This window comes from Callorhinus ursinus, unplaced genomic scaffold (assembly GCF_003265705.2).
Source record: "Callorhinus ursinus isolate GAN/ISIS: 27379988/994484 unplaced genomic scaffold, GSC_fseal_2.0 scaffold80, whole genome shotgun sequence".
Lineage (NCBI taxonomy): Eukaryota > Metazoa > Chordata > Mammalia > Carnivora > Otariidae > Callorhinus > Callorhinus ursinus.
In genome coordinates, this window is record NW_027397142.1 from 627405 (window position 1) to 642047 (window position 14643).

A 14643-nucleotide genomic window follows, 5' to 3' on the forward strand; every position below is an offset into this window, starting at 1 on the left:
CTCTTCCCAACCGTCCCACGGCCCCGCTGTCCGGTGGGCCCGCCAGATGCCAGAGCCCCAGAGCCCCTGCGGTCCGCAGGCCGGTCCGCGGCCACCCCCACCCCCACCCCCAGCGGGAGCCCCCCCACCCGCCGAGGCAGGGAAAGACTCCCTCAGTGGGACGTTTTCTTCTTTAAAGGCCACAACAAGTAGCTCGAGGGGTTAAGGTTTGCAGCTATTTTATTTACAAGTATACATTTAACACAATGAAATAAACACTGATATATCGAAGCCTAGTTAATAGTAGTGTAACAATATGTATCATTTTGATGATTACATTATTTTAAACAACAAACTACACTGAAAAATTAATGCCGATAAAATTCTTGGTCATAATATTATTAAGAAATACAATATATAAATTGAAAATATGATTGCTTAAAATTTGAAAATGGAAGTGAACTCATTTGGACAGAGTCAGAGTTTAACATAATCTGAAAGGGGGGTGGGGCAGGAAAAAGCTCTGACCCAAATGAAATCTTTCAGGTTAACAGAAGGAAAAAGAAGCTGAGTTTATCTTAAAGGATAACGGGCAGTCTGCTTCTTCGGGCAGGATCGACTCCCAGTGTCCGGTTCTGCAGCAGGATTACATCACCGAGCAGGACGACTTTCCTTGTGAAGCGGCCCCGTCAATTTTTTCTGCCTCCAAAATTATCCTTCTAAAAACGTCAACAGCCGTCTGAAAATCAAAGAGAAAACTAGACCGCATTAGTTTTAAAGTGGAACCCTGATGAATACTTCTACTGCTGGCAGGACTGAAGAAGGCCCACCGCCCACCGTCGCCCCCGTGGGTGGAGGGGCAGGTGTGGAGGTCCCCAGACTCCCTTCCTGCCCCGCACCTAACCCCCGTCACCTCCTGACTCGGGAGCTAACCTCGCATCACACTTCTGACCTGTTTTCACTGGCCGCAGCCCAAGAGGTCCCTCCCCGCTCCCCGCTCCGGTGCCTCTAGAGTTTTAGGGTCCAATACAAGCACCCCCTCACCTGTCGGCTCTCATTCCCGTCTGAACGCTGCTTTCCCTGTACCCCTTTCCTGGGGGGGTTCCCTCTTCACAGCCCTGAGCCACGGGACCGACAGCAGGGCAGGCGCTCTTCCCGCACCCCACTAACCCCTCCAGACCTGTGCCCCCCCTTCCCTGAAACGCTCGGCTTCAACTCTTACGCAGCTCTGCGATGATATGAGCCACCTTTGAGCCCCATACGAGTGCAGAGTCGTTTCCCCTCTCCCTTCTGGAGCGGTGGCACTGTCTCCAACACCGTGACCTCCTCTCCTCCAATGACCGGTCTTTCTCCACTGCCACCCTCAGCCCCATGGGCAGCCCCACGGGCCCTTCATGAGGAGTCACTGGTATTTTGGGCAGGGAATCCCCTCTTAGGCTGAACACCCGTCCCTGACGATAATAAAAAATTGCCCCTGTTCTCAAAAGCCTCAAGGGGCAGCACCTAGGTCTCGTTAATACCAACAGCTACCCTCCATCACCCAATGTCAAGTACCCACCATACCCAGCTTCTTTCTCTCTCTCATTCCCTCCCTCCCTCAATACCCCAAACTCCTCAGTTCTCAGCCCCACAGGGAAGAGTTTCCTTTGTCCGAGGACACTTCTCTGTCCCTTAACCACTTCTCGACCTCACCATCCTCCCTGGCCGCCACTGAGCCCACAGCGCACCCCTGCTGTCACTGTACTGCAGCTTCCTTCCCTGCCAGCCGTCACCTGCTCGGCACCTGCAGCCACACAGCCAGAGCGGCCCGGCTCGCTTTACCTCTGGGACCTGGACTCCAGAGGGGACCCTCGGCACCACCCAACTGCATTTCCCTGGTCTAGTCACTCCCCGGGTGAAGCTTTCATGCCTTCACTTTCTCCCGGGATTTCTAAAGCCTCTCCCCCATCCTCACACTCAGCTAGTAACCGTGTTTTCCAGTTTGCTGGGAAAACACGCAGCATTCACGAGAGAACTCTAGATACTCCGTCCACCAAACTGACCAACCTTTGAGTCTGGGCTCATCAGCTCCGGCTCCTTCCCTGCTGCCACGGACAAGGCACCCCTAATTTAGCTAAAGCTGGCCCCAGATCCCACCCCTCTTGTCTAATCAAGGTCACTGGCTTCAATAAGGTTTCCTCCTTTCCCATGACTAGACAAACAAGGTGTTTATTTCACTGTACAAAAATGCAAAGAAAAATATTTGGAAAAACACATGCCAAACTCTCACCAAGAAAACAGTGTGCCTGGAATTTGGCTTTCTAGATAAATCTCAGAATTCTCCTTGATTATCTGTGTGATCTGACTCTGCCCAAGTATGTTCTCCTTCATCCCGTTGCTAAAATACAGCTGCAGGCCTCCATAAGAAATAAGCCGGAACTGCAAGCACGTCCCATAGTTCAGTAATAGTCAGAGTGCAGGATTCTCACTGACTTGATCATTTTTTCCACCAAGCACTCTGTTAACAAAGTCCACTGAATTTGTATTACTTAGGTAAGTAATACAGATGACAAATAAGCTATATGAAAAATTATAAATAAAAAACTTGAGTAGTTCACACAGACTGGTCTCTAATCACATGACTACTGGTGTGTGGTGTGTGTGCACGCACGTGTCTTTACTACATTGGCAAATCCTCTCCCTGCTCTAGACCAAGAGCAGCAAGCATTCTGGCACATGTGTGGGTTAGAATCACTTACACCTCTAGTGTAAGGGATTAGAATTACTTGGTTTCTCCCCTGTGGGTGGGGACAGACTCGCCAGGCTTAGGGTCTCTTGATGCCCCTCAGCACATTCCAAGACCATGTGGGCAGGAGTATGGGAGCGTGACAGAGAGCGGAGACATCTCTAGGCATGCCTTTGAGATAAATGCTCAGGTGGTCAGTGTCCCAAGAACTGCATGTCACTGCTCTATTTACCTGATTTGGGCACAAGGATCTTCTCGCCTTAAAGGATGCATTTCCCGTCTAATGAGGAACCTGCTGGTCTGAGGGCAGCGCAAGAACAGAACAGATGGCGAGCGCGTCACCTCATCTTCGTGCTTCTCTGGCTTGAGCTCTGTGAGGTGGCCGTACGGGACCCTTGCCTTCCTGGACATGTTTGGCCACTATCAGATCCATTTGCTAAATATATCAAAACTGAAAAGAATCACAGTGGCTGGAATCCTTTCTCTTTAGCTCTGAGCCTTCAGCATGATTCACGTTTTATCTGGGTCTTTGGAAACCACCATGCTACCTTCTAAAGGAAGCGCCAAGATTAAAGAGTGACCCGACGGAGAGCACGTCACAAACCGGAAACTACAGTGAAGTACGGCATGAACCAGACGGCGGAGGCCCGCACCCTGAAACCCTGCAGTGGCGTAATAACGCAGCTCCAGCAAACCATCACAGGTCATTGTCAGAAAGCTACATTAACCCCAGGCGGTGGGCCTTCCTGGGCAAAGCCCCCTAGTCACGCTGGAGGAGGGCCCACAAGCTACCGACGCATCCGGGGCTGCCGGGGGGAACACGCGGGGCTGCCCTCGCACAAACAACAGTGCCACAGTCCTGCTGCCACCTACGTAAGGACCGTGTCCGATGGAACAACTGCGTCAGGACCCCCAGACCTTCACCAGAGAGAAAGAGTAAAGCCAGCAAACAGAACCAAGATAGCCGGGGCCATTCAACTGCACTTCTCCACCCGGAAAAACACTTTTTAAATGAGGTATGACTGACCTACAACACTGTGAGTTTGCGTGTATGACACAACGATTCGGTGTTTGTAGATACTGAGAAGTGCGCCCCACAGCAAGTCCAGTTCACACCCACTGCCACAAGTTACGATTCTTTTTTCTGGCGGTGAGAACTTCTACGACCTACTCTCTCGACAACTTCCAAATACAAACAAAAACAACACAGTATCGTTAACTGTAGCCCACCATGCTGCAGACTTACTGATCTTCTAAGCGGAAGTTCTTTTCTTCTGACCACCTTCAAATCTTGATTATGCAAAATTTCAAGCATATAGAAAAAAGGAAAGAACTGTACAATAATCACCCAGCCCCACTATTCTAGATTCAGCAAATGTTAACATTTTTACTGTATTTGCTTGCCCTCTCTTGGTCCATCCACCCACCCGTCCCATTTGGAAGTAAGTCGCAGACATTATGAAACCTGGCTCCTAAACACTTTGGTTTGCATTTCCTAAAAAATGCATTTCCTATTCTCTTCATAATTCCAATACCATCACTGCATCTAAGGAAATTAACATTATTTCCCTAATATATACAGAACATAATAAAATCTCTCCAATGGACCAAATGTGTCTTTTACAAGGTTTTTACCTTGTAAAAGGTAAAATTGGAACCAGATTCCAATCCAGGTTGACACACACACTCTGTAATCCAGACAGTCTGTATCTGTAGCCCTCCCCAAGAATACTTTAATCTCTATTATGCTTTGGTCATGCACGAGGCCTTCTCTCCAAATCCATCGGAAAGCATGGTGTAGAGAGGAGAGAGGACCAAACTGTGGTTAGATTTAAACTTTAGTCCTAATCCTTATGCCATATAAATAGAGTGATCTTACACAACTCACTGACCTCTTTGGATCTTACACTTACTTCCAAAATGAGATAGTGCAACTAAATGATTTTAAGGACAGATCAGACACCCAATAAATGCTTGATTTAATTCCATTAGGAAATGAAGGTATCTCTTACTATCTCAACTCTTGGTATCTGAATTCTTACTGTCTGCACTCAAGAGCTGAGCAGAGTCACACAAATCCCTTGTTACCTGGCACTTGGGAACCAATTACACAGATTTAATCTCCCTCATCGTCTGAACCCAGGAACAAAGGGATCTGACTGTCAAGGGGTTCCTGGGTTGACTAAGCACCTACCAGACAGGTGTGCCAATAGAGTCCGCTGTGCTATTATGGAGAATACAAAGGTAAACGACACATCTTGGATTTCGGAACGAATTATGGGGGATAAGAGAAAAGAACCTTGAGGGCCAGGGGAAAAGTGGCAGAGGTGGGGAAAACGGGCACCAGGCCTACAGTGTGCCAGCCATCCTTACCCATGATGTGCCAGTCACCCTTACTGAATAGTTTCCTCACAGACACGAACATCAACTACTCTTATTTGAACATCAAACAAGAGAACAAGTGGAAAAGACTTTAAACACTGTAAAGCACCATACGGATGTAAGTGGCGAATTGAGAAAGGACAGCTGAGGTCCGAGGAGAGCAGGAGGGAAGGGCGCACTGGGCAAGTGTCCCCCGTGGGGAAGGTGGCGGGCGCACTCTGTCATGCCTGAGAAGGACCGAGAAAGGACGGGGACGCAACAAGAGGAACTGGAAGAGCACCAATCTCGCCCACCCTCCGAATCACTAAGGGCTCTGAGTCTGTTCTCTAGACAACAGGCAACCCACTGACAGGCTTTCTAGCAGAGGGCGACACCATCTGACATGCAGCTTTAGGAAGTTAGTGGCCGCAGAGAAACACTGGAGAGAAAATGGAGGCAGGAGGCAAGCTGGGGCGCTGCGGGGCTACAGTAAGGCCTTGGGAGGAAAAGGAAAGAGGGGCTGTGCGAAGCTTTGCAGATACAACTGACAGTGTTCCTAGGATGTGCCTTTAACGGAACATCGGCCAGGCTGACCTGGGAACAGAGGCCTGTAAAACGGTTCTTAATAGTTCCTTTGTGAGAAACAATACAGCCACCACACTCCGTTTCATCCGACAGAGAAAGGGGCTTGGTGTAGGCACAAAATTATTGCCAAAATGATTTAAGATCATTCTCGTTTCTTTTCTATGTCTGGACTTACTTCTGTACCAGCCTTTAGTATAAAAAAAAATAATAATAATCTATGTTCACAAAGTAGTCTTTCCTTCACTCTTAACTTCTGTTTATCCTACAAATATTCTAGGTCCCTTCGTAAGCAGAATCCTGACAGCAACCCAAAGGCTGACATGAGACGGGTGGAAGGACGGACACAGGTGAAACAGGAGTGGCCGGGAGGGCGGGGCTTGGCCGACTGAGGGGACAGAGGCCTGGGACTGACGGCTGCAGCACGTAAGGAGTTCTACAAAACTGGTACCTGATTTTCTTTAGCAGAAGATTCCAAGAAAGCCGCGTTCCAAGACTCTGCTAACGCTTTCCCTTCTTCATAACTGATCACCCTAGAGGAAAAAGAAAATTCTAATTAATGTACTGCGCTCTTTATTTAGAAAACATCTATAATTATTAACAAACCAGGCTCCACTTTTATCAACTGTTTTCTTGTAACGCAGAAGAATTCTCTCTGCTCAATCTTATCATCCAGTGTGTACCACAGAGGAGCATTTTAATAATGCCTAAGTTGGGGAACGGGACAGACATGGCCTTTCGGGGTTACCCATGCTCCAGCAAGCCCTCGAGGTTCAGAGAACACGACTGTGTTTTCCAGTACCCAGGACACAGACTATTTCACAGCCAGCTGGGCTGTGAGCACCCGAGGAAGGGCAGCCGTGAAGGGGCCCATAGCTCAGCTCTGCTGCGTGCAGGCGGTGGGCATCCAGCCGGTGAGCCTCCTCATCTCCAGACTGGGCTCCGCGGCCCTGTTCGCTGACCTAATCCTGGCTGCAGTACTCAGAAACTATTTGTTGAATGAATGAGTGCCTCTGTGGTCTCTTTAGAGTCCACTTCGCACAAAATGGTGGAAGAATCCAAAGCTAATCTCCTACCACTTTTGCTCCCTCTTTTCTAGAGGAAACAATGGTCAGGACGGGTGAGATTTTATATTGGTTTTGCTCCTGCTTGGGTACACTCATTGCCATATTTCTGAACACAGATATGCTACACCTAAGAATATTTTCACCACGAGAACATAATTACAAAAGGTACTTTAGTGCAGACATTATCTCAGACTTGATTTTATAAATCAATTATTCAGAAGTTACATACCTTTCCATATGGAGGTCTTTCTTATTCCCAACCAACATAATAGGTATTCTAGTAATGTGAGACAAAAAAGCCAAAGGAAACTAGTCAGTGCCAGATCTTATTGTTCAGAGGACAGAACTACAATGAGTGTATCTAACAAAAGAGAGAAACTGTTACTACTTACTGCACTTTCCCCACCATATCCAACAATTTGCCATGAATAACTTTAATCACTTCAAAACTGTAAAACAGAAACATGAAATAAGACAACCATCTTAGTGCTGGTGTTTTTAAATGTTTCTTATATAATGTTTATCATGGGAAAAATATATAATGTTATCGACTCACCATTTCAATACAAAATAACCTGAACACAAGGAATTCCTTAATTCTTTCCTACAAATCTCTCTTCACGTGTGCATGTATTTGACACCGAGTAACCCTTACTGAGAATATTCAAAATGAAATAGGTGAGATATTTAAATGGGAAAGTCTAACGCTTGGCTGACAAATCACATAAACACGAATTTTGATCTCTATTTGTAGGATGTTCTTTAGCTAGAGGGCCCTAGCAGTCAGCCTGTGATCCACATTAATACGTGAGAACACACAAAAAGTAAATCAATTTATGCAGTTCCCATTTCCATTAGCAGAAGAGCTCAGATCATGTGCAATCACTATCTAGGCAGCTGGAGGGAAGAAATATACTTTTTATTCTATCAGTGTCAGAGAACGTCTACTGGGATACTCTTTTCTCCCTTAACAATGTATTTGCTCCACAAGACAATCACTGAAAAACATTTAGTCTGGTAAGTCTGATTGTTACTATAACCAATTCCATCACTGATCCTTTAAAACAATGAATGCTATCTATGCAGAGCAAACAAACTCAAGCAAGCAGCAGGAGTGAGTCCTACCTTTTGATTGATGTAACAGAATACACAAGAATGTAACCATTAATATCTATGGAGTATGTCTGAGGAAAGATGGAGTATTCATCCTGTGGGAGAAAAAATAATTCCATTTGAGTAGAAGTCTTCATGTAGCATAACAAACAATCTGTACCCAAAGTTTTTCACACATGACCTGGTCAAAGAAATCAAAGGAAACAAAAAGTGGATTAGAATATTCTCCTAGAAACACAGCCTACACACTTAGGACTTACTTAAGACTGGTTTGGGGCTGATAATTGCTTTAAGCCAACATTCGAAAAGCGACTCTGGCTATTCTAAGACTTTTGGGGAGAAGGCTAGTAACTTCTGCACTTCCTGGGGAAACAGGATGGAAGGAACGACAAGACAACAGGTCCTGTGATCTTATAGGAAGCGAAAAGCACCAAGAGATCTTTTATGGAGAAAAAGTCCAGAACTTTAGTTCTCATGGGAAATTCATGAGTGCTTCTGGTTTATTCCATAAATCTGTATTTTCCTATCTAAAACCGTTACGTCCTCATTAAACCTATTCTCTGCGTGTAAGTCACAACGGCCCGAGTGCCAGTCTATTGGTCATTAGTGGGTTGTCCCCAGCACTTGAGAGGGCAAGGAGAGAGGAGAAAATCAAAACGCTAGACCCGGTGTACCCAGACTTCTGAGGATCAAGTGAGTTATTTATTGGGCAAGTTTAGGAATTAAAAACAAAGGTACACATTATATAACAATGTATCAGTACCCAGTTTCATGAAGCAGCTTTAGGAAACTGAAAACTCAGCTTTAGAATTATTAAAGCAAACTAAAGGTCAGTATCAATGCAGTGTGTCTTAGTACAATGCCACTGCCTGGTATAAAACATTTTATTCTCTGTTGAAATATAAGTATCAACATGCCACTTATTCTAAGCACTATTACAGAAAATCAGGTCAAACCATCATTATATCAAGTAACTGTCTCTGTTAACTTTGCAATTCCACAGTATGATTACAACTAATGTTCATGATGGCCTTGAATTACTGCCCCAAATTATTACTATTTACCATAGTAAGAAAGTATCTTTAAAAAATAAAAATCAAAGGAAAATTAAATTTTACTCTCAACTCTTTGATATCATCAATAGTAATCATTCATCAGAAGACAGCGTTTCTACATCTCAGGGTTTAACCACATTTGCAAAATAAAACCTTTGTTTTCATTATCAGTTTCATGTTAGTTTCATTAAGTTGAGTTCATTTTAAATTTTGAGAATGCATTTTTGTTAATGGAATGATAGGTCTTTAAATCCAGATTAAAAACAAAATTCCCAATGATTTTAGTCACCAGCTGAGCTACAGTATATCCAGAGTTCAAACCACCTTTTCCCTGAAGAGAAGACATGGAAATACAGAAACGAGTCATTGTATTTCAGAGGCGTGGTGCAAGCAACCACCAGTTAGAAAGTATCACGGGGGGCACCTGGGTGGCTCAGTTGGTTAAGTGACTGCCTTCCGGCTCAGGTTGTGATCTCTAGATCCTGGGACTGAGCCCCACGTCGGGCTCCCTGCTCAGCAGAGAGTCTGCTTCTCCCCCTCCCCTTCTCCACTCGTGCTTTCTCTCTCGCTCTCAAAAAGGAATAGTATGTTGATTAATCAGCTGAAGAAATTAATAAATTCAACTATCAGAAAGTTCTTCATGACTAAAAGCCTTTCAAACAAAAACCGTAGACTGAAAACAAATGAAAACCTTGAGGCTCACGTCCCATAAAATGCTGATTTTCTGCGCATTATGAAGGGGTCTCTCAAACCAATAAGCCAAGACGGTCCGCCCAAGAGAAAAAGGGCAAAGTACACGGACAGGAGAACTCCCAGAGAAGGAAATACAAATGCCCTCAAACAGGAAAATACGCTCCAACTCCTTCATGAGAAAAAAAATACTTATTGACCGGGATACTCTTCCTCACGTGGTGTAGTGGCAGGTAACAAGAGATCTGCTAACCACTGCGCAGACGCGCACGCAGCTGAGAGCGCGCACTCGCTCCCTGCGGGCGAGAACCTAACTGCCGGCCGAGGCCGTGCTCTTACACGCATGCGCGCGCGGCCCCCAAGGACGCCAGACGCTGACCGCCGGTGCCCCTGCTGGCGGCAGCAAGACTGGAAACCACGTACGTGTCCGTCACTCGTCAGAGCATGCTGTAGCCAAACGGCACCGTGTTATGCAGCCACGGGGAGGAAAACCGAGGCCGTATGTATGGCTATGGGATCATCTCCAAGATGGAGACACGCAGATACCTCATTTCAAGCGAGAAAAAGAAAAAAAGCCCAACTCTATCTGTATGTTCATGTAGACAGTATCCGGGAAGCATATACCAGAAACTGGTGATGGGGCTGCTCTCGGAGGGTGGAGCTAATGCCGCCAGAGGGGGAAAGACCGCAGTTTTACTATTTACCGTTTTGCGCTATTTTGTTTCTGTAACATGTGCATTTAGTACTATTTCTAAAAAACTGGAACTTAATACTTTTTTTTTTAAAGGGGGATTTGACATTATAAACACGACTGCCACTGACTCACTTGTCACTGAGTCTACTTAAATTAGGCCCAAACAAAATCTTTCATGCAAACTAAAAATAATCGACCTGTATTTAACTATGTTCATCATCATCCCTTGCTGGGCAATGAAACCAGCTACGATATAAACTACTAAGTAAATAGGACTTGCCATCATGTTGCTACAATTTTACTCCTAAAACGTGTACACCAGTGAATAAATGTGCTCTAGATGGCAGTGACAGGATCTGTCCTTTCTTCATCATCTCCCCCTGCCACTGGGGGGGGGGGGGTCTCAGCCCCAGCCCAGCAGAATCCAATTTTCTTTTTTTATTTTAATGATTTTCTTTTTTTTTTTTTTAAGATTTATTTATTTGACAGCGCACGCACAAGCAGGGGGAGTGGGAGAGGGAGATGCAGGCTGCCTGCTCAGCAGGGAGCTGGACGCGGGGCTCGATCCCAGGACCCTGGGATCATGACCTGACCTGAAGGCAGATGCTTAGCGACTGACCCACCCAGGCACCCCAGAATCCAGTTTTAGAAACAGCTCTTGGAGCAGCTGTAAATGTGACATCTCATCCAGTTGCTACCGAACGAGGTGTACGTGGTTTTACAGCACAAGGAAATGCATGCATCGCATAATCACGGATCACAAATACAAACATCACCTTCTATTCCATAGTCTCCCAACTGAAATATTCTGAGCAAGAATTCTCTAACTATTCTTATCTGGCAGTAAGAGCAAGACAAGCAGAGCTAGTCACTGACCCTGCCTTTGCCATCCCTCACACCATATACTCACTCCCCGAGATCTCTGCTTCTTTGCAGGGGGGCATCCTTTATTATTCTATTAAAAGAGTTAAAGGCATGTGATGCTCCAGTGTACATTTAGACTTTAGAGCAAAATAGAACCCTAGAGGAACACATCTTCTATTTTGATAAGGTGTCAACATAAAGAAATTTTCTCTCCAGAAAAATGTTTTCAAGGACAGCTCTACTCCAAGTATAAGCGACACCCACACTATTCCATTCAGTGTCTTGTTAACATCAACATTAAGTTGCCATGCTAGGCACTCCTCTGGTCTTGGAAGCATCAAAGATCTACAAGTTAAGGACCAAATCCTCGTGAAGCTCACACATCCCCTCTGGACCATGCAACAGTTCTATGAAGGCAGGCACTACATCGCCAACTTACAGATGAAGAATCTGAGGCACAGAAAGGTTCATAACTTTCTCAAGGTCAGCTGGTTAGTAAAAAAACCCCAGGATTCAAGCCCCAGCAGCGTGACTGCAGAGCCACATTCCAACAACTCTGAAATACTGGTTCTCCTTCTGGCCTCCTACAAAATGTCCTTCTACAGTAACATCACATGAAAGTGATTTGCCAGTTTACATCCTCATCCCCACTTTCCAGAATCTTAATGAAAATCAAAATGAAGATATAAAAAGCAAACCCAAATCTTGATGTCAGAGGCCCACTATGAACGATGTGGCCGTATTTCTTCGCCCAGGACACTATCATTTAACACCTGCTGTCCCAGCATAATTATTACCATGGCTCCTTTCACTCTTAAAAGTGTCTTGTTTTAGGCAATAAATTAGTCACCTTAACCATAAAAGATACAAACTCTGAGAATCCAATACAATGTCTTATCCCAGAGGCTCTTCTATGGTTAACTTCTAAAATAAGCTGCGTCCTCCACATCCTCACTCCCCTACGAAGACTTCTACCGCTCCCCTTGTTCCTTTAAGCTCCATACCCCCTTTCTGTCACTGACAGGTACCCTGCAGAGTAAGAGCCTAGGACGGCTCAGCTCTAAGACAGCCATCCTGAGGCCTGGTGACGGAAGCCCATTATACCCACCACCAGGGGGCATGTGTAGGGTGAACGAGGGAGACACGTGGTAGATCTCTGTGATATACACATCCCATTTATTTTCTTTGAAGCTTCCAGAATCGGAACTCCAGGGTTTCTTCAGTGCTCACCCCCCCTCAATATAGCTGTTTTCTTGCTTCACTAGGGGGCTGCACTTTGCTTCTGTGTTCACTTCGAAACATGAAGCAGAGGGAGAGTTCACTCCAAACCCACAAGAAGGCCACACCATTCTAGGTCTATCTCAACCTCCCCAGGTCCCAGAAGAAAAGCCTCCATTTAACATGGCAGGCCAGATTACACTACACGCACCCTCCTGCTGGTCTGATCCTTTGTCGATTGTAAGATGCGAGGAAGGACTCAGAGACCAACATCCCCACATCCAGCAACTGTTTAACAGATTCCGCCCAACAGAACGGTTTCTAGTAAAGGCTGGACTGGGCACCATGGGAACGGGGAAGTTCAGCCATCAGGGTCAAGGGGTTTCTTTGTACTCTTCAAGTTCTCTGAATTCCTTTCACCCACTGCTTCTACTCAATTCCCTTGGTCTTCCATTCCTCAAATCCCTACTATGTTAAACTGTGACTATGGTGTTGGTTTATTTTTATTTTTTTGGTTACTTAATCTTTGGCAATTACCTACTATCTACAAATCAAATCTACACTCCCTAATCTAGTAATCATGTGACCTATCTATAAACCAGCTCCTTTCTGCCCTGTACCTTTCTCATGCCTTTCCTCTGGAAAAGACTTACTTTTGTCTTGATGTAACATACATATTAGAAAGGAAGAAAAAAGTACTAACAGGATTCTGATATAGAATCCAAGTTTAGAAAACAGAAATACACTATCCTACGGATAAATACAAACCTTCCCAATGCTATGAGTATATCTCACACAATTCTAAAGTAGAAGAGCAAGTTAATGATTTGGAAAAACTGCCATAAATGTCTCGGTAGACAGCCCGTTAATAAACCCCAAAGGGTTTCCTTGGCATTGCTGTTGTGCTGAAGCATCGATGGCGGGGCCAGGACTGCCAGACAGGAGGACAGCGAGAAGATTCTGAGACACCAGAGACTTACTTGCCCCGCTGTGTCAACAAGTTGAAGATGATATTCTTGTCCATTGACTGTGATCAATTTTGTGAAAGCTACAGGGAAAAAAGGAATTAAATATTAGTTTAAAAAGTTGACTTTAAGATCACTTAAAGCTTGAACACTGACGACCAACTAAGCAGAGTCCCTAGTAAGTTCATAAAAAGATCCCATAAAACAGAATGGAACAGATCACCCAGAGTTTACAGATTCTTCCCCACTTCCACTATTTAACTAAGAAATACTGGCTGACTGATGGAAAATCAAGGTTTATTTAGTACGCCCTGAACCTTCATCAAAGGAACTGAAATTAGGCAACAATTCATATCCTATAAGGCATTTGAGTGCTCTTTCTATGGCTACGCATTCCTCTTGTGAAAAAGTGAAATACATGACATTAAGTTTGAGATCTAGAATGAACCCAAAGCACAAAACTTCATTAATTTATAGGAAGTCTGATGTCGGAGCACAAAGAGCCAGTATTAACTGCAGTGTTGAGAACTTTCAGTACATAAAAAAATTAGCAATTTTATTGACAGATAAAACAGCAATGGAACAGGTGTTCTGCGTGAAGCTATCATGTCCACTTAGCTTAAGGATCCAAGCAATTTTGTAACAACTTCTTTTCCCTACCAAGGGGGAAAAAAAAACCAGACTCAAGTAACTTCCGGAAAAGTCAATTCAGAATTCTGAGGAGACAGATTTCAAACAAATGTAGACAAAAGAGGAAAGAACTATTAATAGTAACAGAATATTAAAGTGTAACCATCTGGAACCCTGGCAACGAAAGGGAACTGATGTCTTCTGCATCCCCGGTCCTAGCCATTTGTCTCAGACATGCGAGTGCTCCAACCTCCTGGCTGCTCACTCGACTCGACTAGAACTGGGCAGCAGAATCTATCCCTTGCACAGCTGGGAGAAGACCCACTGTTGCCCACGGTCTCCCACAGCCAAAAAGGGAAGCAGAAACAGACACAGGAATACCAGGAGAGAAAACTTTAAGTGACAAGGGGGATAGAGAAGAGATCTTATCTGAATGCTGAGTTCCACAGGGAGAGAAAGGGATGCTCATGCTAGCATCGTAGCCTCCTAGTGCAAGCAGGGGTGCGGGAAGCAGGTGGGCAAAGATCACAGACCAGGCCACCCAAGCGGGTTGCCACACTTTCTCTCATTCTTGGCCCTTGATGGAGACGACCACTTTAGGGAATAAATTAGATGAAAACCGAATCCAAGTATTTCAAGATCGGGAGTACCCAATATATTCGGTTTCGTCAATTCTAAGAAAAAAGTCTATTGTATTTTT

General features: G+C 45.0%; 1 protein-coding gene across 1 annotated transcript in view; it reads right to left on the minus strand.

Moving 5' to 3' along the window:
- Positions 1–201: 201 nt before the first annotated feature.
- The window catches only part of RHEB (Ras homolog, mTORC1 binding), a 40134-nt gene continuing 25692 nt past the window's right edge, over positions 202–14643 (minus strand). Inside the window, exons 3-8 of the mRNA XM_025862124.2 lie at positions 13329–13396; positions 7840–7922; positions 7107–7163; positions 6944–6991; positions 6099–6180; positions 202–718 (exon numbers count right to left, since the gene is read on the minus strand). Coding sequence (XP_025717909.1) covers positions 626–718; positions 6099–6180; positions 6944–6991; positions 7107–7163; positions 7840–7922; positions 13329–13396 — 431 coding nt within the window. The 3' untranslated portion in view covers positions 202–625. The remainder of the gene's footprint in view (positions 719–6098; positions 6181–6943; positions 6992–7106; positions 7164–7839; positions 7923–13328; positions 13397–14643) is intronic.